This window comes from Hylobates moloch, unplaced genomic scaffold (genome assembly GCF_009828535.3).
Source record: "Hylobates moloch isolate HMO894 unplaced genomic scaffold, HMol_V3 SCAFFOLD_12, whole genome shotgun sequence".
In the NCBI taxonomy this organism is placed as follows: domain Eukaryota; kingdom Metazoa; phylum Chordata; class Mammalia; order Primates; family Hylobatidae; genus Hylobates; species Hylobates moloch.
Window position 1 is genome coordinate 11039033 of NW_026652287.1, and position 21298 is coordinate 11060330.

Consider the following 21298-nt stretch of genomic DNA (forward strand, 5'->3'; position numbering starts at 1 on the left):
GGGGGAGGTGGTTCCCCTCCACAGGGGCCAAGGGTCTTGGTCACACTCTCCAAGTACTTGCCGCGACACTGCAGGAAGGTGGACTGCAGGATGGAGGGGTCAGGGAACCCCGAGGCACAGACGGGAACGTCCTTGTTCCCTTGGACAACCCAGGGCCCAGGGCGCCCTCTGGTGGCAACTCTGCTCACAGCCTGACTCAGGAAGCCCCCAGTGCTCCCAGGGGCAAGAAGAGCAAGAGGCAGACGCGGTGGGTCTCTGAGAACTTAAATAACCCTCACCACGCGGCGGGGTGGGCAAGGAGGGGGCTCACAGCAGAAGCAGAGTGGCCCCGGGGTGGGGGCGCCACAGGATACTAAGGGTTCACACCACCCCAGCCTGGGCCTGGTAAGTAGCAGGTCAGCATAAATCCAACCCCTCGAGGCACATCCAAACCCCACCCAGAGGGGTTCAAATGACAGGAGTGGGAACAGAGGGGCTCCCTGAGGCTTCAGGTCCCATCCCCAGGAAGACTGGCCCGGCCTCGGCCACCTTCAAGTACGGGGGGAGGCCTCGGGTTCCAGGGACAATGGGGGACCCAGCATTAAATATGTCATAAATAGGTGGGTGGACACTGTGTGGACAGGCGGGGCTCACATTCCTCTAGACCACTGGGGTCCACTGGGGGACCAGGGCCTGGGCCCTCTCCCAGCGACGCCATGGGCCTGAGATGGTTGCTGGGAAGGAGCCCGGGAGCCCCCTGCAGTCTGAAGTCCGGGCCGAGGGCACAGGAGCCCGAGGCTCACGGCTGCTTTGTCTTGCGTCTGTTCTTCTGGAGCTTGGCATGCACGACTTTGAGCGTGGTTAGGAAGTTGCCGAGGAAGAGGATGAGGAAGGTGAGCGCCAGCACGAACACCTGGGGGAGTCCAGAGAGGAGGGCGAGGCTGGGGCATCTGCTCTGCTGAACCCCTGCCCCCAGCACCCCAGAATCTCCAGCACAGCTGCCTCCAAACTGCAAGGTTTTGCCACTGAAGGCAGAGATTCAGGAGACCTGGGTGAAGGGTGAGGCCTCAGGCTTGGGCAGGGCCTGGGAAGGGCTCGATGGGGCGAACCTCCTTGGGATCCACAGATTGGGAGAGGCTCCACCCCTAGCCCTTCCAGGAGCCTCCCCCAAAGCACACCCCCCCGCCACACACACCCCATACCTGCCAGCCCAGCCCGCCCCAGGAACCTCCCCGCAGCACACCACACACATGCACACACCCCACCCCCACATCTGCCATCCCAGCCCTCCCCAGGAATCCGCACCCTAGCATGCCACACATACACCCCATCCCTGCCACCCCAGCCCTCCCGGGAACCTCCCCCGAGCATGCCCCCGCCCTCCCATACCTGCCATTCTCTGCATTCCTCGTGGCTGGAGAGCTCAAACAGCGTGACGGCATTGTAGAGCTGCCAGAACTGGAGAGAGGAAGGCAGGTGCTGCTCACCCACCAGGCTCCCCTGGCCAGCCACGTAGAAAGCCAGGGCGATGGCCAGGCCCCTCGCCCAACTTTGGGTATCAACTACCCACAACACTGACAGACACCCCCAAAATGAAATGCAGGCACCTGAGGCCAGGGCAGGGCTAGGTCAGTTCTGGCTCCTGCCTTGGCATCCCTGGGCCCTGAGGCTACCCAGGCCCCAGGATGCCGTGGGGCCCAGCATGGGGATGGATGGAGAAGGAGGGCAAGGCCTGAAGACCTTCTGTTCCCGGGGGTCAGCCCAGACAGGAGATACCCACAAACTCCAGGGGGACTCACATGGCCACAGAAGAGGAAGGGCAGGAGAAAGGTGAGGCCCCGCCACATCCAGGACTGGAACCCTTCTGTGGAGAGGAGGGAAGAAAAAGGACACGCTGAGGGGTTCCGCTGCCCCCACAGCCCCACCAGAGGCCCACCCCCCGCCACACCAGTCACCCTAAGATGAGCCAGGGACAGTCACACATGTGGGGGGTCAGCCCTCACCTGTCATAGCTGGGTGGGCATTCACTATGACAACAGCAGCCCTGTCACCCGGCCTGACTGCTGTCTCTCTTCAAGCCACCAAGAGCCAGGTGACAACACAGACACCAGGCGCCATGTTGTTACTAATTTCTTTAATCTGCACAGCGTTTTGCATTTTATAATGAATTTTCACATGCATCATTTCTATCGAGTCTTGAGACAGGAGGACCTACTTAGGAGAGTAATTTGATGGAAATGACTATGTCAAAAGACAGCAGAATTGGCCAGGAGCAGTTGCTCACGCCTGGAATCCCAGCACTTTGGGAGGCCAAGGCGGGCAGATAACTTGAGGCCAGGAGTTTGAGCCCAGCCTGGCCAACATCGTGAAACCCCATCTCTACTAAAAATACAAAAATTAGCTGGGCGTGGTGGCAGGCACCTGTAATCCCAGCTACTCAGGAGGCTGAGGCAGGAGAATCACTTGAACCCGGGAGGCGGAGGTTGCAGTGAATAGAGATTGCGCCATTGCAATGCAGCCTGGGCAACAGAGTGAGACTCCGTCTCAAAAAAAAAAAAAAAAAAAAAAAAAGATAGCAGAGTTGTATTAAAAACAGTTTCCCCTATGGCTTAAGGGTGAAGCATGTCTCCGCCGTGTACATGCATTTATATACTTATGCGTGTTGGTATGTAGACATGTTACACACAAATGGCTAATTTTGTGTGTGTGTGTGTGTGTGTGTGTGTGTGTATTCTAGAACACACACAAAAAAATAGACACTTCCAGAGGCTGAGACAGAGGCCCTGCCCTCGGGGCCTGGTATGCAGCTGGCCTGGCACTTGGCAGCTGAAACAGAATCCAGGATGAATTCTGGAAGGCACTTCGGATAAAGCGCAGTGGCCTGGCTCTGCTGTATGGGAGGTGCTTGCAGGGCCGCACTCCCGGTGTGGGGAGCTGGCAGGTCCAGCGCCTGCCCCCGCTCCAACCCAGGCCCAGCTACTCACCCACTGTGAGATCCAGGTGGTTCCTCTCCCCCAGGGCCCGCAGCCGGTAGAGACAGCCCCTCTGGTAATAATATTGCAGGAACTGGACGCAGCCTGCAGGGGGAGCACAGCGCCCGGGCTCAGGGCCTGGTGTCCCCGGAAGACAGGGCGACACCTCCTCTCTGCCCCAAGCACAGGCTGGTGGGTCTTTACTGGGCAGAGGCAGAAAGGGTGCCCTGGTTACAACCCTCTCCTACGCCCAACACACCACACACAGACACACACACCCTTTGGTCTGAACCTGCTTTAGCCCTTATCCAGAACACAGGTATGTGAGGACCCATCTAAGCCCCAACTAGATTCGAAACTTCTGGAATTTTCCATGCAGTAGACACTCAATAGATGCTTGCTGGAATGCAATCTATGCCAGTGCTATGTTGGGAGCTGTGTGCAATGCTAAGACACAAGAGAGAGTTCCATCCAATCGGATACTTCATTGTTGCTTAAAATGAGATGGTAATGACATGAAAAATAGCCATGATAAACTGTTAAAAATTCGAAAGGCAGGTTATAATAGTAAAGCTCTATGTACAGAAAGATCCCATACTTGTGAAATATACATAATGCGATACACACATGTATATACGTATTTATGAATAAAAACTTTTGAGAAGACATAGATCTTAATTAACATTGATCACCCCTAAGGTGGGCTGATAATACAATTTCCATTCTTGGCTTTATACATTTGTATTTGCTTGCAAGCAGGTTTTAATTTAAAATGTAGGTTGTAGTATCTGAAAAGTCAATACAGCCAGGCGTGGTGGCTCATGCCTGTAATCCCAACACTTTGGGAAGCCAAGGCAGGCAGATCACTTGAGGCCAGGAGTTCAAGACCAGCCTGGCCAACATGGTGAAATCCCATCTCTACTAAAATACAAAAACTAACCAGGCATGGTAGCAGGCACCTGTAATCCCAGCTACTTGACAGGAGAATTGCTTGAACCGGGAGGCGGAGGTTGCAGTGAGCCGAGATCACAACACCGCACTCCAGCCTGGGTGACAGAGAGAAACTCTATCTAAAAAAAAAAAAAAAAAAAAAGAAAGAAAGGCAATACACACATGGGATAAAATTTAAAGGGAACAAACAGGTTGGTGAAAAGTAAAACTCTCTCCCTGTCCCCAACCATCCAAGCCCCACTCCCCAGAGGCAGGACCAGCTCATTGTATACAAATCCAGAGTGATTTTCAGATGAGAAAAATAATATATATTTCCATTTGGAGGACTTATTTAGGACTGGAAAAAAGGCTGGTGCCCCCAATGCTACTCAGTTCCCAAAGGTCACAGTTGACAGGGCTCCAGCCTGGGGAAGGAGCAGGCAGTGCTGGGGGCTGGGAGGTGGGTGGAGCTGACCTGGGGCGGGGACAGCTCTCTTTCTGGACTTCTGGGACCCTCTCCCCCAGTCTGGTCTCTCTGCCACCCAGGCAAGCACTGATGTCAGCTGGGGCCCTCCCTTGGTGAAAGTCTCAGAAAACCATGCCCCTTCCCCCAAATCCAGGCAATAGTCACTCACTCTGAAAAATGGAAAATGCTAAGAACTGGTTTCGAAACTTCTGATAAATGGGTCCATTAGGCCTGGAGGGAATGTAGAAAAAACAAAGGTGGGGCCCACTGTGAAATGAGACACTCCTCCCCACCCCAACTCCAATCCAACCAGGAGAGGCGAAAAGGTGGATAAAGTCAAACTGAGGTCCCGACTTCCTCCCTTCTATCCCTGGGGCTGGGCGAGGTCATCCCATCTTCCCTTCTAGAAGCACAGGAGTCCACATGGCCGTGCAGAAGAGCTAACTCCCTGTGACCCCTCTGTCCTCCACAGTCTCCTTCAGTGCCCAGCCTCACTCGCTCCCTCCAGCCTTGCAGCCCCGCTACCTCTGCCCTGGCCAGGGACACCCGAAACCATTCCCTGGAGAACCCCCTCACGGGCTGGGTGGGGCCCGCGCAGCTGCAGGCTCATACTTTCTTTCCCAAGTTGGCCCTGGAGCACCCCCCCACCGCCGTCTGGATCAGCCCCCTCCCCATTCCTGGGCCCCAGGCTCTACTCCCTGGGAGGCTGGAGGGGCCCAGCGAGGGGCTACTCACCAGGTCAGCATCACTCCAGACAGGAATGTGGAGACGTAGTGGTGAGACACCCACCAGCCTTTAATTCTCGGGAGAGGGAAAGAACGGAAAGCGCTCAGGAGGGGAGAGCAACGCAAGCATGTGTCTCGCTGAGGCCCCACCTAGGCAGCTGGGGCTACTGTGCACTCAGAGGCAGCTTCTTGGAGTAAGAAACGGACTGGAACCCTGACCGTGCCCTTCTCTCTGTCCCACAGGGCTGCACCATCCCACATAAACCAGCTGCAGATTAGCCTGGACTCCCACTTGGGCTTCCAGTGGTTTCCAGCAACCCTCAGAGCACACCCCTAGCCTCACCCGCCTTTAAGCCTCACTCCTGTCCTCCCCACCAGGTCCTCTCCCCAGCACGCAGGCGCTCCAGGCACGGGGGCTCTCCTAGAACCTGCCAAGCCTGCCTGCTGCCACCTCAGGGCCTGCTACGGACTGAATAGTGGCCCCAATTCCTGCGCTGAAGCTGAGCCCCCCCAGCATCTTAGAACGTCCGTGACTGTATTTAAAGACAGGGCCTTTGAAGAGGGGACTGAGGTAAAACAAGGTCACACAGGTGGGCCCTAGTCCAGTGTGACTGGTGTCTCTGCAAGAAGGGGAGAGACGCCAGGGCTGTTTGTGCACAGAGAAAAGGCCACATGAGGACACACGGGGAGATGCCATCCGTGAGCCACAGAGAATGGTCTCAGGAGAAACCAGCCCCGCCAGCACCTCCATCCTAGACTTCCAGCCACTGAACTGTGAGGAAATACAGTCTGTGGCTTAGGACACCCGGCGGGCGGTACTTCCTACAGCTATACCCAGCGGGCTCACCCAGGACCTTCGGACTTGCTGCTCTCTCTGCTCCAAGACCTTGACCTGCCCGGTTCCTGGTCCAAGTTCAAGCTTCAGACTAGCTGTCACCTCACAAAGGCCTCCTGACCGCCTTATCTGAACCAGCCCAATGGCCCCACTCAGATCACACTGCCCCACTTCATCTCCTTCATGGCACGGACCACTGTCTGCAATTACGTGCCTTTCTTCCTGTGATCTGCCCCCTTTCCCACACCATGTCACCTCTAGGTTGAGCAGGGGTCTCGTCTCTATTTTTCACCAGTCTATCTGTGACCCTGGGTTCCAAGCAGCTGCTCAATAAACGTGTTGAATAAGCAGGCATGTAGACACACACGCACACACACGAGCTTTCTCTTTTCCAGGCAGGGGCTCTTTTCCCGTCACCCTGTCTGGAGTGCAGTGGTGCAATCATGGCTCACTGCAGCCCTGGCCTCCCAGGTCAAGCAATTCTCCCACCTCAGCCTCCTGAGTAGCTGGGATCACAGGCGTGCGCCACCACGCCCAGCTAATTTTTTTTTTTTCTTTTAGAGACAGGGTCTTGCTATGTTGCCCCGACTGGTCTCAAACTCCTGGGCTCAAGCAGTCTTCTTGCCTTGGCCTTCCAAAGTGCTGGGATTACAGTCGTGACCCACTGTGCCTGGCCAGACATTCTTACACAGGACTGCAGCTATGACATTGCCCTGTACAGAAGCAGAGGCTGATGGATGCCACACGCGGCACCTCACACCATCTCCAAGGTGGCTTCTCCCTAGGAGCCACATACCCCAGGCCCATCTCCTGTCATCTCAGTGACAGGAGGCCCTTGCCCAGCCCTGGACTTCATCTATCCAGTCCAGAGGCTATGGGGACCCTGTTTCCAGAACTCAGCGCTCCCCCAGCTGGGTTTTTGGTGTTTTTTGTTTGTTTGTTTGGTTTTTTTTTTTTTTTGAGACAGTCTTGTGCTATTGCCCAGGCTGGAGTGCAATGGCGCATTTTTGGCTCACTACAACCTCGCCTCCCAGGTTCAGGCAATTCTCCTGCCTCAGTCTCCCGAATAGCTGGGACTACAGGCGCCTGCCACCACACCCGGCTAATTTTTGTATTTTTAGTAGAGACAGGATTGCAACAGGTTGGCCAGGCTGGTCTCAAACTCCTGACCTCAGGGGATCCACCTGCCTCGGCCTCCCAAAGTGCTGGGATTACAGGCATGAGTCACTGCACCTGGCCCAGCTGGGGGCTCTTGATCCACAGTTGGGTAGAGCCTGGTTGTCACCCCCCACCCCCAGCATCAGGGGCAGCCTAGGAAAAAAGGAGTTGGACCCTCAACCCTGTAACCTTCAACATCCCAGAGTGTGTCTCAGGCCTTGGCTGGCCTCCCCAGGCTCCTCTAGTCCAAACACATGGCAGCAACTTGCCAAATGCACCCGGGAATAGCCAACTCCCTCCTCCTCAGGACTGGGCGGTGGAGGCTGGGGATGCTCGTGGGAACAGTCATTAACCTTGATCCCTCCAGAACTCTCTTGGGACTGGGCAGGGAAATGGGTACACACACACACACACACACACACACACACACACACACACACACACGTTTTCTCTTTTTTTTCCAGGGAGGGTCTCGCTCTGTCATCCTGAAGATGTGCTCGGGGCCGAGCTGGTTCGCAGAAGGAAAAGCTGGATTAGGCTTTAACTAAAATCATCCTGGAACCTGCTTTCTTGACACCTAGGCCAGTACCTACAGATATGTCACAGCTTCTTTTTATTTATTTATTTATTTTTTTGAGACGGAGTCTCGTTCTGTCGCTCAGGCTGGAGTGCAGTGGCGCAATCTCAGCTCACTGCAACCTCCGCCTCCCGGGCTCACGCCATTCTCCAGCCTCAGCCTCCCGAGTAGCTGGGATTACAAGCGCCTGCCACCACGCGTGGCTAACTTTTTATATTTTTAGTAGAGATGGGGTTTCACCATATTAGCCAGGATGGTCTCCATCTCCTGACCTCATGAACTGCCCGCCTCAGCCTCCCAAAGTGCTGGGATTACATGCGTGAGCCACCGCATGTCACAGCTTCTTAAATGGCAAATGACATTCCAAGGTGTGGCTCTGCCATGGTCTACTTGGCTGTTTCTCTTGCTTTTTTCTTTTTGTAGAGACTGGGTCTTGCTATGTTGCCCAGACTGGTCTCAAACTCCTGACCTCAAGTGATTCTCCCACCTCAGCTCCCAAAATGCTGGGATTACAGGCATGAGCCACCATACCTGGCCTCTGGCTGTTTCTCAACTGTCACTATTGCTCTCAACACTGTCATGATGTCCTCATGGAAGTCCCCTAAATGCAATGACACTGTTTCTCCACAGTGGCTACCAGACACAGGATGGCTGGGTCAAGGAATGTGCACTGTCCCTTGTCCAATTACCCTCCAAACAGCCATCCCAATTTACCCTCCCATCCTCAGCGGAAGAGAGAGTCTGGGTCCTCGAACCCACACCAACAGTGGATGCCATATTTTAAAACTGTTACTAAACTGGCCGGGCTCGGTGGCTCACACCTGTAATCCTAGCATTCTGGGAGGCTGAGGTGGGAGGACTGCTTGAGCCCTGGAGTTGGAGACCAGTATGGGCAACATGGCAAAACCTCGTCTCTACGAAAAATATATATATATGTAAAAAAATTCACTGGGTGTGGGGCTGTGCACCTGTAGTCCCAGCTACTTGGGAGGCTGAAGTGGGAGAATGGCTTGAGCCTGGAAGGCGGAAGTTGCAGTGAGCCGAGATCACGTCACTGCACTCCAGTTTGGGCGACAGAGAGAGACTCTGTCTCAAAAAATAAATAAATAAAATTGTTACCAAATTTACTAGGTGAAAACTGGCATGTCATTGATGTTTCAATATATATTTCCCTAATAAGTGGGTTGGAACCGTCTTAAAACATTCCAACCAGAACACACACATTGTAAGAACAAGACTGGATCTAAACCATCACTCTTCCCTTGACGGCCCGTGCAACAGTTCCGGGCATAAATTGGCTTTTCAAGCAACAGCCTGTGTGTTCCCCAGGAGTTATGCTGAGGGGCAAGGTTTTATGCAGCTCTGTGTTCACAGCACTAACAGCACCAGGTAAACAACAGGCAGTCAATAAATGTTAACATGAATGATGTCTGGGAGGTGTGGCTGGTGAAAGCAGCAGCTAATCTGGATGCCACCAGCACAGAGGTGACAGGAGATTGTTGCAGGTGCCACGTGAGGTCATGGGGACAGGGTGAGATGTCCATCTACTTCTTTGTCCCCAGAAAACCCCCACCTCCACTCATGTATCCTAGTCTCGCCTGTCAGTCTAAGAAGCCTTCGGGCTCCAAATTTCTGACAGCAAAGGCAGTTGGCCAGATCCCCCAACTTCCAGCTTGAAGAGCAACCAGGAGGTCTCTCTGCAACCTCCCAGAGCTCTGCAGAGCCACATGTCAGCCCTCAGCACTTGGCGGGTTCCACACTCCTTTGTCCTGTTCCCAAAGCTCCCCTGAGAAATGCCCTCTGTCTAGAAGCAGCCTGAGGCAGACACAGACTCCAGGCAACAAGCCTGACTGAGCAGCAGCTTCTCATTTCACAGCTCGCCGTGCCCAGAGCCCAGCTCTGACAGATGCCACCAATAAACACAGCTCAGTGACATCGGGTGAGGCTAGAAATCGCTCCTTCCCTGGCCCGGCATTCACAAGCCCAGGCGACCATCTGCACACCCCAGGGCTCTGGGCTGGTTGTGTGCACATGTGTTTATATAGCCATTTTATTGTGATGTAATTCAGATACCATACAATTCACTCACTGAAAGTGTACAACTGAGTGGTTTTTAATATATTCACAGAGTTGTGCAACTGTCACCAGAATCTATTTTAAAACCATTTTATCATGGCAGAAAGAAACCTACACCCATTTGCAGGTTTCTTTCTGGGCTCATTTCACCACAGAAGTTAAAGCTTGCAGGGGCAGCCAGGCGTGGTGGCTCATACCTGTAATCCCAGCACTTTGGGAGGCCGAGGCGGGCAGATCACGAGGTCAGGAGGTCGAGACCATCCTGGCTAACACAGTGAAACCCCGTCTCTACTAAAAATACAAAAAATTAGCCGGGCGTGGTGGCGGGCGCCTGTAGTCCCAGCTACTTGGGAGGCTGAGGCACAAGAATGGTGTGAACCCAGGAGGCGGAGCTTGCAGTGAGCTGAGATCACGCCACTGCACTCCAGCCTGGGCGACAGAGCGAGACTGCATCTCAAACAAAACAAAACAAAACAAAAAAGAAACCTTACAGGAGCCCACGGCCTTTTTTTATTTTAGGAGCTCCAGGAGGAGCAGGTGCATCAATGGCCAGACGTAGGCAGAGCATGTCCCGATATCTGGAAATTGCAAGGGTAGACTTCTCCCTTCAGGACACACTAACATGGCTGTGAGTATGCAGGAGATATGTGCACCAGCCACTGTGAACCCCAGGCCGTTCTTGGTTCTGTGCCTTGGGCCATCTAGACAGTAGGGAATGGCTTCTCCACCGAGGACCCCTCCTAGAAAAGCCAGTTGGAGGCAGGCACCCTAAGCTGGCTCCCTAGAAAAGCAAACACGATCACTGAGTCATTACTCATTCTGGCCCAGAACTAACTGTAATAGACATTGGCTCTTTTGCCCAGTTGCCAATCACAGCCCATCCTCATTGGGCGGCCTCTGCTTTGCCCCTGTGGGGAACCACCTCACCTCCACACTCAGTCTGGGTGGCTGGGATAGACCTCAGTCTTATACCCAAGCACATGACCCCCAGCCAACCAATCAGGACCCTCTGCAGTCGTCTAGCAACTGTGACTGGCTCTCAGAGATCAGTAGGTCACCTAAGCCTGGCCAATCAGAAGTCTGTGTCAAGATTCCAGCTGGGGTGGAGGGAGGTCTGTCAGCCCACGGGTTACTGCTGGTGGGAGGCCTGCCTGGGGGCCGCTGGGGGCCATCGCAGGGGAAAACAGAACAGGGAGCTGGAACCAGGCCATGAACACCTCCTGAGCCCTCCTGACCTCCTTGAATGGAAATTCCCAGTTAAATGCGCCCATAAGACCCCTTCGGGTTTAGCCCCTATGGGATGGCTTTCCATCATTTTCAAGTTTACAAGAGAAGCTGACTTGCTTATTATTTTGAGCTGATGAGTAGCATCTCACTTGGCAGGCACCAGACACAAACCGAGGGTGGCTTCATATCTCGATGAGGAAGTCCCCACCCCTACCTGCTCCCCTGACCACACCTCCTGTCCCAATTCAAATCTCAGGTGCAGCCAGAACTGGACAAAAGTGCCTCCATCAGACCGAAACAGGGCAGCAAGTCTCCAGGAGGCCCGTAGGGTTCAGCGATGCTGTCTCTAGAATGCCGTTATGGCCCCAGGACCCTTCCTCACTGCAGAACTTGGGTTTGGGTCACTTCAACAAAGACCGTGGGGTGTTGACAGCACACACCAGCCCCGAGTGGATGCTTCAGGGATGAGAAACTAGAGTTCATCCCAGTCTCACCTCCCACTGCCTCCACACAGGCTCTCCTGCAAGGGCTTCTGAGCTACTCCCTGGTAAAGAACCAAGCAGGAGGGGAGGCCTCCAAGGCATCTCCCTTGCCTGCCCCCAGGATCAATCAGCCCTGAGGAGGAGGTGGAGGACGGCGGAGGCTAAATCTCCAACAGATGTGGAAGATGAGTCACAAGTTTGAGTCACTCGGATTTAGCCCACCTGCCTTGCTCCCTCCCCCACAAGCTGGCCCCAGCTCTGTAGTCATTCTATTAGGTTGGTGCAAAAAATGACTGCAAAATACAAATACTTTTAGACTAACCTACATAGAAGATAACGCATCTATTTGCATCTATTTGGGCCCAGAGGCCCCATTCCAGACTCCACTTGCCCACTCAAACCCCTGCCTCAGACCACCAAGGGGAGACAGGCCTGGAGGAATGGTTCCATTGCAACCTCAAATTCTTTGAACCATATCTGCTATAAAAGGTCCTCAGTAGAAAAAACTCTGGACTGGGCACGGTGGCTCATGCCTGTAATCCCTGCACTTCGGAAGGCCGAGGTGAGCAGATCATCTGAGGTCATGAGTTCAAGATCAGCCTGGCCAACACGGTGAAACTCCATCTCTAGTAAAAATACAAAAATTAGCCAGTCATGGTGGTGGACACCTTTAATCCCAGCTACTTGGGAGGCTGAGGCAGGAGAATTGCTTGAACCCAGGAGGAAGAGGTTGCAGTGAGCCGAGATCGCACCACTGCACTCCAGCCTAAGTGACAGAGCGCGACTCTGTCTCAAAAAAAAAAAAAAAACCTCTAGGTGCTCCCAGAAGGCAGAGTGTGAGTTATCTTGGAGTCCTTAGTTCAGTGTTTGGTACTTAGGAGACGCTCAATAAATGTCTGATGAATGGCAGATGGAGGGTAGAGCAGACTCACACGAAGCTTTGAATTGCAAGCTCAGTGACAACCATCCCTGCTCTCCTGTCAAGACAGTGAACTCCAGGAACTCTGAACAGCTCCTGCTAAACTGTTAGGCAAGGGAGGCTGGCTTTGGAACTCCATTTTTGCCCTGTTAGCGGCCCTCTCTGTTTTGCTGGAGAGCCCCACACTGGCAGAGACCTCCGCTCAGTGCTGCTCTCATCTCTCTGGTCACCTCCCATCCACAGCATCACATTAGAATAAAAAGCTGCCCAGAGTAACTCTTACTAAAGTGTTAATGATTGCTAGAGGCATCACATGCCCCGGAACACTCTTTTTTTTGAGTCAGGGTCTCACTTGCCTAGGCTGGAGTGCAGTGGCCTCAACCTCCTGGACTCATACGATCCTCCCACCTCAGCCTCCTGAGTAGCTAGGACTACAGGTGTGCACCACCATGCCTGGCTAATTTTTTTTTTAGACCGAGTTTTGCTCTTGTTGCCCAGGCTGGAGTGCAGTGGCATGATCTCAGCTCACCGCAACCTCAGCCTCCCAGGTTCAAGCAATTCTCCTGCCTCAGCCTTCCTGAGTAGCTGGGATTACAGGCGCCCGCCACCACACCCGGCTAATTTTATATTTTTAGGACAGATCGGGTTTCCCCATGTTGGTCAGGCTGGTCTCGAACTCCTGACCTCAGGTGATCTGCCCAGCTTGGCCTCCCAAAGTGCTGGGATTACAGGCATGAGCCACCACACCCGGCCCATGGCTGGTTAATTTTTTAATTAACTAGGACTACAGGCACACACCACCATGCCCAGCTAATTTCTTTTTTTTTTTTTTTTTTTTTTTGGTAAAGGTGAAGTCTCATTTTGTTGCCCAGGCTGGTCTCGAACTCCTGGGCCCAAGTGATCCGCCCACCTCTGCCTCCCACAATGCTGGGATTACAGGCCTGAGTCACCATGCCCGGCCTACACACTGATGTTTTCTAAATGGCTGTGTGCTACAAGGCTGCACTCCTGAAACTTCCTGTTGCCCTCAGGAGGCCAGGCAGGAGCAGAGGGCTCTTGTCCTTACCTCCAGGCTCTATGTTCAGGGTAGGGCAGGGACCTGCCGTAAGACACCACAAGGCAAACAAGTGGGAAGGTGGCACATTAGGCGGCGGGGGCTGCACAGCTCCTGGGCGTTCCTCACTAGTTCCCAGGATGAAGGAGGAAGCAGGAGCTTGTTACTTTTTGTTTCAGGAAAGAACAGGAACCAGAATGGCACGTTGGCAGGGCGCGGTGGCTCACGCCTGTAATCCCAACACTTTCGGAGGACGAGGCGGGCAGATCACTTGAGGTCAGGAGTCTGAGATCAGCCTGGCCAACATGGTGAAACTCAGTCTCTACTAAAAATACAAAAATTAGCTGGGCGTGGTGGTGGGCACCTATAATCCTAGCTACTCGGGAGGCTGAGGCAGGAGAATCGCTTCAACTGGGAGGCAGAGGTTGCAGTGAGCTGAGATGGCACCACCGCACTCCAGTCTAGGCCACAGAACAAGACTCCATCTCGGCCAGGCGCAGTGGCTCACGCCTGTAATCCCAGAACTTTGGGAGGCTGAGGCAGGCGGATCACGAGGTCAGGAGATCGAGACCATCCTGGCTAACACGGTGAAACTCCGTCTCTAGTAAAAATACAAAAAATCAGCCGGGCGTGGTGGCTCGTGCCTGTAGTCCCAGCTACTCGGGAGGCTGAGGCAGGAGAATGGTGTGAACCCGGGAGGCAGAGGTTGCAGCGAGCTGAGATTGCACCACTGCACTCCAGCCTGGGTGACAGAGCAAGACTTCATCTCAAAAAAAAAAAAAAAAGTGGCATGCCGAAGTTCCAATGGCCACCCCCAAAAGGAATTAGACCTTTGGAAAATAAGTCCTCCAGGTGGCAAGTCATGGGTTTTAATTGGGTCTCAAGACTCAGCTTAGAGGCAGGCAGGGCAGGAAGGAGACTGACAGAAGACAACAGGGCTTCTCGCACTCAGAGCCCTTTAGAGATGGGGGCCAAGGGAACCCCCAGTCTTGCCTGGACTCAGCACCACTGTGACACACCTACTCCCCCATGGGACTCTGAAACAGTCCAAAGAGGAGACATGGCTTGCCCAGGGTCACAGGGCTGCTCAGTGACTGCACTGGGACCGGAACCCAGGAGTCCACACTCCTAGCCCGGCCTCCGTCCTCCCCAGCATCATCTCTCTGGTGGGGCAGGTTTGGCCTAATACCCTCTTCACCTGTCCACTCTCCCCTCTATCTCCCCGTGGAAGACCACTCATCCACTCTTGTCACCAAAACCCGTCCATCCTCCTAGTAATGGTCTCCTAGTTTTCCTCTGGGGAACCATTCCTCTCCTGACACTCAGCTTCTCCGCTCCCAGTGACGGCTATCAGCCAGCTATCAGGGTGGGTGTGAGGCTCAAGCCTGGCCAGTCACAGCACTGCAATCCCTGGCAACAGTGACTGGTTCAGGAATAGGTACATGATCCATTCTGCACCTGGACATAGCCAGTGCGACCCAGTGAGAGTCTTGGAAGAGAGGAATGTGCTCCGTTTGCTGGGAATGCTATAAATAGTGACATGAGCCTGGAGTTGCTGGGTGCCCCGCTAGCAGCCTGAGATAAACACAACACAGAAGGCAGAAGTGAGAGATGGAGAGCACCTGGATCAAGCCTTACCTGAAGGCAGTACAACAGGTCACCTTTTTTTTTTTTTGAGACAGAGTCCTGCACTGTCCCCGGGCTGGAGTGCAATGGTGCAATCTCAGCTCACTGCAACCTCTGCCTCCTGGGTTCACGCTATTCTGCCTCAGCCTCCTGAGTAGCTGGGACCACACCCGGCTAATTTTTTGTATTTTTAGTAGAGACAGGGTTTCACTATGTTGGCCAGACTGGTCTCCATCTCCTGACCTCGTGATCTGCCCACCTCGGCCTCCCAAAGTCCTGGGATTACACGCGTGAGCCACCGTGCCGTGCCGGTCACTTCTTTTTATGAGAAAATATGTTTCGTATTGTGTTGAGCCAGCCTGAGTTAGGTCTTCTGTCGCTCATAAGCAAGAGGCTGATCATAAACAAGAGCTGCTACATCAACAACATCAGCTTTCGTCCTTCCTGGATCTGAACAGTCACAGAGCAACCCCCAAGGAGGAGAGGAATGCAGCCTGAGGGTGTCGGCCCCCATCTGACGCCCCTCTTGACATTTCCCTTTAACTCCTCTTGTGCTCCCCACAAAGCCAGGCCCCCAGGTACCTTGAGCCGTTGCTGATGAGAATGCTCTCCCGAATGGTCAGGGTGCAGTAATACCACACCAGCAGGAAGTTGAAGACTTCGTCAGTCACCCTGTGCAAGGAAACAGCCCCCAGGAAGGGTGTGGGCGTGAGAACCAGGCACAGCCATCCCACCCTCACCTCACAGAGCAGCAAACCAGGCCGAGGGCTGCCCACAGCACGCGCTGCCTCTGGAAGCCCTTATGACACCAGGGAGGCAGGGGGAGCTTGGTCTCTTGAGCATCTTCCCCGGCCCTGCAAATGCCTCTGCACCTCCTCATCTTTCTCCCCGAGTCCCACCTGTGCTTCAAGCTCCAGGTGTGTCTCCCCCTCCTTCCCTGACCACTCAGCCCAGGGCAACCTGTCTGTCTTCTAAACTCTTCCCATGTGATGTGAAATTTCTGGTGGGATATTAATGGAAGGACTATAAGAACGGGAGACCTGGCCAGGCGTGGTGGCTCCCGCCTGTAATCCCAGCACTTTGGGAGGCCAAGACGGATGGATCACTTGAGGCCAGGAGTTCGAGAACAGTTTGGCCAACATGGTGAAACTCCATCTCTACTAAAAATACAAAAATTACCAGAGTGTGGTGGCACACACCTGTAGTCCTAGCTGCTTGGGAGGCTGAGGTAGGAGAATTGCTTGAACCCAGAAGGTGGAGATTGCAGTGAGCTGAGATCGTGCCACTGCACTCCAGCCTGAGCAACAGAGCGAGACTCTGTCCCAAAAAAACAAAAGAATGGGAGACTTAATGTTCTATTTAAGGTTGCCTGCAGTGTTAAGATATAAACTCCCTCTGTCCCTTTAAAGCATCTGTAAACTTTGTTACATATACAAAAAAATCCCAGTGGGCCATATTGTCTGTAACACTAACTGAAGAACTCCTTTTCCTCCTCCATGGTGACCACAGCGCGGGGCTGGGCCATCCTCCTCCACAGTGACCACAGTGCGGGGCTGGGCCATCCTCCTCCATGGTGACCACAGTGCGGGGCTGGGCCATCCTCCTCCATGGTGACCACAGCGCGGGGCTGGGCCATCCTCCTCCACGGTGACCACAGTGCGGGGCTGGGCCAACCCAGCCTTGAAGGCGACAGACCCGGGTTGTGGAGCGTGCTATACCTGCTCAGCGTGGAGGGCCGGCAGACAGCTATGTGGGGATTATCAGAGCCCCACCGGCCTCAGCCCTGCAATCTGTGAAGTGGGGAGGCTGACCCACCATGTGAGCATCTCCAGGGAAAAGAACTCTGGGAGAGAGCCAGTGACAGATGTCCCTCTGAGGGCTTCCCCGCCACTGCCAGTCTCTGACGAGGCACTGACAAAGGCTTTGTCTTTGGCAATTTTTTTCTGTTTTTAGAGTCAGGGTTTCACTCTGTCGCCCAGGCTGGAGTGCAGTGACATGATCATGGCCCACTGTAGCCTTAATCTCCTGGGCTCAAGCGATCCTCTCACCTCAGCCTCCTAAGTAGGTGGGAATACAGGTGTACAATACCGCATCAGGCTAATTTTAAAAACTTTTTTGGGCTGGGCGCAGTGGCACAAGCCTATAATTCCAGCACTCTAGGAGGCTGAGGCGGGTGGATCACTTGAGGTCAGGAGTTCAAGACCAGCCTTGCCAACATGGTGAAACCCCATCTCTATTAAAAATACAAAAAATTGGCTGGGCTTGGTGGCTCACGCCTGTAATCCCAGCACTTTGGGAGGCCGAGGCGGGCGGATCACGAGGTCAGGAGATCGAGACCACAGTGAAACGCCATCTCTACTAAAAATACAAAAAATTAGCCGGGCAAAATACAAAAATTAGCCGGATGTGGTGGCGCACACCTGTAATCCCAACTACTCAGGAGGCCAAGGCACAAGAATCGCTTGAACCCAGGAGGTGGCAGGCTCCTGTAGTCTCAGCTACTCGGGATGCTGAGGCAGGAGAATCGCTTGAACCCAGGATCTTGCAGTGAGCTGAGATCACACCACTGTACTCCAGCCTCAGTGACACAGTGAGACCCTGTCTCAAAAATATAAATAAATAAGTGACACCCCACTCCCTGGGGAGGCCAAGCTCCCTCCCTTGCCACACTCATTTCCTGTTCAAGTCATGTTGGCGTCTGATGTCCTCAGAGCTGTGCTTCTGAGACTGTGGACGCTCTATGGTGCTTCCAAAGTCATGACGGACACCGTACACTGCCCTGCTACTCTCAGGCACTATCCTCAGCCAGTGTCCCCAGCAGCCCTGCGCGGGCGGTGCATGTCTTCTCCCTGCTCTCCAGGTGGGGAGTGTCAGCTCAGGAGAACAACTGACTCGCCCACACTCCCCCAGCCAGGAAGAGGCAGAGCTGGATTTGAACTGAGGCCCTGAGATTCCAGGGTCTGTTCCTGACTCTCTTGAGACAAACTCTGTGTGCAAAGGTTCAGCAAGGTGTGGGCAGAGTGTCTGTTGTCTGTGACCACAAAGTAGGGTCACAAAGCTTCAAAGCAGTTGCATCCTCCTTTCATTTTGCCCCCAGGGCCCTTACAGTTGGTGAAATCATCTCCTAGTTTGGGGAGAGAAACGGAGGAGATGGGGGTGGGGGTTCCCTCCCTTTTATGCAGACAGACTGCACCCAGCGGCCATTTCTCTTCCCATACTGCATAAGTCTGTGTGACACTGGGAGGTACATGGGACCTTCCCTGTTGGGGTCAAGGACAAAGACTTCAGGAGTTTGAGACCAGCTAGGACTGTTCGTAGCAAGACTGACTCCATCTCTACAAAAAAAAAATTTTTTTTTTTTTTTTGAGACAGAGTTTTGCTCTTTTGTTCAAGTAATTCTCCTGCCTTGGCCTCCCGAGTAGCTGGGATTACAGACGCACGCCATCAGACCCGACTAATTTTTGTATTTTTTGTAGAGAGGGGGTTTCGCCATGTTGCCCAGGCTGGTCTTGAACTCTTGGGCTCAAGCGATCCTCCAGCCTCAGCCTTCCAAAGTGCTGGGATTACAGGCATGAACCACCACACCCGGCCCATCTCAAGAGTCTTAATCACATCTACAGAGTCCCTTCTGTAAGGTAACTTATTCACAGCCTCTGGAGACCAGGACATGAACATCTTTGGGGATCATTATTCAGCACTAGGCAGAGACTGATTATTGGGAACTTACAACCTTGCAGGCATTTTGCACAGATGATCGCTCTGGATCCCTGGACACTACAGAACTGGCTGCTAAAGCAGGTGCACTTACCACATCCCTGTCGGCATGACTTCCAACTGCCGGAACCCGCCACTCTGGGTGTTCCCGGGGGGCTTTATCAAGCCACCAACAACATCTACTCTGCTGGTGCAAGGTGCAGATCAGAAGGGTGGAGCAATTAACACCCTCTGGAGACAGTCCTCAACTGTCCCAACTGATAGCAAATGGTGGATAAATACCCCAGCTACCTCACCCTCAGGTGGGATAACTCTGAGGCACGTTCTACGCTGTCCCCCCATTCCCTAGCAGTATTGAGCTCCAGCTGCCCACAGGATAATGCTTTCTTGTCTCACTTCCCATTCCCCTACCAGTGTCTCCTGGGATCACCTCCTGAATAAACTACTGGCACTAAAATGCTTGTCTTGGGGGTCTCTTCTGGGCCAACCCACACTAAGACAGTACTACTTCCCATTTTACAGATCACGCAGACAGCAAGCACTGGAGTGAGGTCCAAACCCAAGCCCACTCAAGCCAAACTTAACTCGGACTACCTCTTTCCTAGCCTGGTTCAAACCCGATATAGGACGGTCCTAACCAGGCACAGCCTCTTGGCCTGAAGGCAACAGAAGGAGGCTTCCAACTCTCCTGCTGCCTCACCAAAGCCTCCAAACGCCCAAGGAGTACTGGTAGAGTAGATGTCCTGGAGCCTGTGGAAAAGGTGAGGAGGCAGACACAGAGAGGCCCAGGGATCCACTTCAGGTCACACAGCCCGTGAGTGGCAGAGCTGGACCCAGAACCCTGGAGGATGCTGGCCATGCCCAGCTGCAGGCTTAGTGGTACCAAAAAGGGCCTCTGGGTGGGGAGCCTAGCCAGGAAACCATCCCAACGGGGGCAAGAGGAAGAAAAGAGAATCCTGCTCTGTGGACGCACTAGCTATGAAGCTGTGAGCCTTTTTCCCGTATGCCCAGTCTTAGCACAAAACAATGGTGATGCTAACCAGTGCTAATATTTAAACAGGCACCAGTCTAACCAGTCTCCAGACACAGCTTCTCCCGCCCTCCAAGCTGCCCTGCCAAGTAGCTCCTGTCATGCTCACTGTATCTGTGAGCTCACTATTTCTGTCAAGAAACTGAGGCTGGGAGAGGTTAGTCATTTGCCTAAGGTTAAGCAGCAGGGCAGGCTTCCCGGGGGCATCGGCACAGAGATGAACGGCCCGTCCAATCCCCCTCCTCTGCCCCATTTTTAGCCTATGGAAGGTGTACTGGGTTGAATAGCATCCTTCCAAAATTCATGTCCACTGGGACCTCAGAATGTGACCTTATTTGGAAACAGGGTCTTTGTAGATAGAATTAGTTAAAATGATGTCATACTGTGTTAGGGTGGGCTCTAAATCCAGTGTCTAGTGTCCTTATACTAGGGAAGGAGGCCATGTGGCGTGGTGACAGAGACAGAGACGAGTGAAACACAGCTTTAAGCCGAGCAACACCAGGGCTTGCTGGTAATTTCCAGAAGCTGGAGAGGCGAGGAAGGGTCCTCCCTCCCCGAAGCCTGTGGAGCAGCATGGCCCTGCCACGCCCTGCTTTCAGATCGCTGGCTTCCAGAACTATGGGAAAATGTATCTGTCATTTTAAGCCCCCAGTCTATGGTACTTAGTTACAGTGGCCCTAGGAGATGAACACAGAAGCAGGTGGGAGAAAAAGACACCCAGGTCCTTGGGGGAACCTTGGGCCTCAGGACAGCACAGGTTTGCCTTCGGAGGGCCCTACAGGTCCCCGTGCAAGGGACTCTGGCTGCACATTGACAAGTTTTACCCTCTTTGAGGGGGGCACATGAGGAGTATTACAGATGTGTGCAGCCTTCGCCCTCGTGGAAACAGGCCAGGCTCTGGGCAGCAGGCGAGCACGGGCCCAGGGCCTAAAAGAGCCTTTGTTTGGGCATTCAAGTGGCCAGACCAGCAGCCGGACGCCCAGCCAAGCGCCTGCCAGGCAATAAACACTTGGCACGTGGGCCAAATGCCTAAGCTGTACTTGGCCGCTTCCCCTGGGGACAGAGAACCCAGGGCCAGAGAAAGGAACAAAACCCCCCAGGCAGGGCAGCAGCAGCCCACAGCCTCACGGCATGGCTGTGCCACACTCAGGTGGCACCAGCAGCTGGGGCGCCCCCCAGCAGCACCTCCACGTGCCAGCCAGGGTGGAGCCTCCACACACAGTGCCAGCTCCCCGAATCATCACAGCCCTGTGAGGCAGGGACTGCCGTCACACTTGTTTTACAGATGAGGAGACTAAGGCTCCCAGAGGGAACCTGCCCAGAGTAACAGCCAGTTGTCTCAAAACCATTTTCTTTTCTTTCTCTTTTTCTCTTTTTTTTTTTTTAATAATTGGGATATAATTCACATACCATAAAATTTGTTCTTTTAAAGTATATAATTTAGTGATTTTTAGTATATTCAGAGTTGTACAACCATTACCTAACTCCAGCACATGCGTGGTTTTTTTTTTTTTTTTTTTTTTTTTTT

General features: G+C 53.6%; 1 protein-coding gene across 1 annotated transcript in view; it reads right to left on the minus strand.

The window, feature by feature from the left end:
- Positions 1–247: 247 nt before the first annotated feature.
- TMEM120B (transmembrane protein 120B) overlaps positions 248–21298 on the minus strand; it is a 22740-nt gene continuing 1689 nt past the window's right edge. Inside the window, exons 3-9 of the mRNA XM_058425203.1 lie at positions 15609–15698; positions 5083–5148; positions 4517–4578; positions 2964–3056; positions 1779–1843; positions 1369–1437; positions 248–892 (exon numbers count right to left, since the gene is read on the minus strand). Coding sequence (XP_058281186.1) covers positions 779–892; positions 1369–1437; positions 1779–1843; positions 2964–3056; positions 4517–4578; positions 5083–5148; positions 15609–15698 — 559 coding nt within the window. The 3' untranslated portion in view covers positions 248–778. The remainder of the gene's footprint in view (positions 893–1368; positions 1438–1778; positions 1844–2963; positions 3057–4516; positions 4579–5082; positions 5149–15608; positions 15699–21298) is intronic.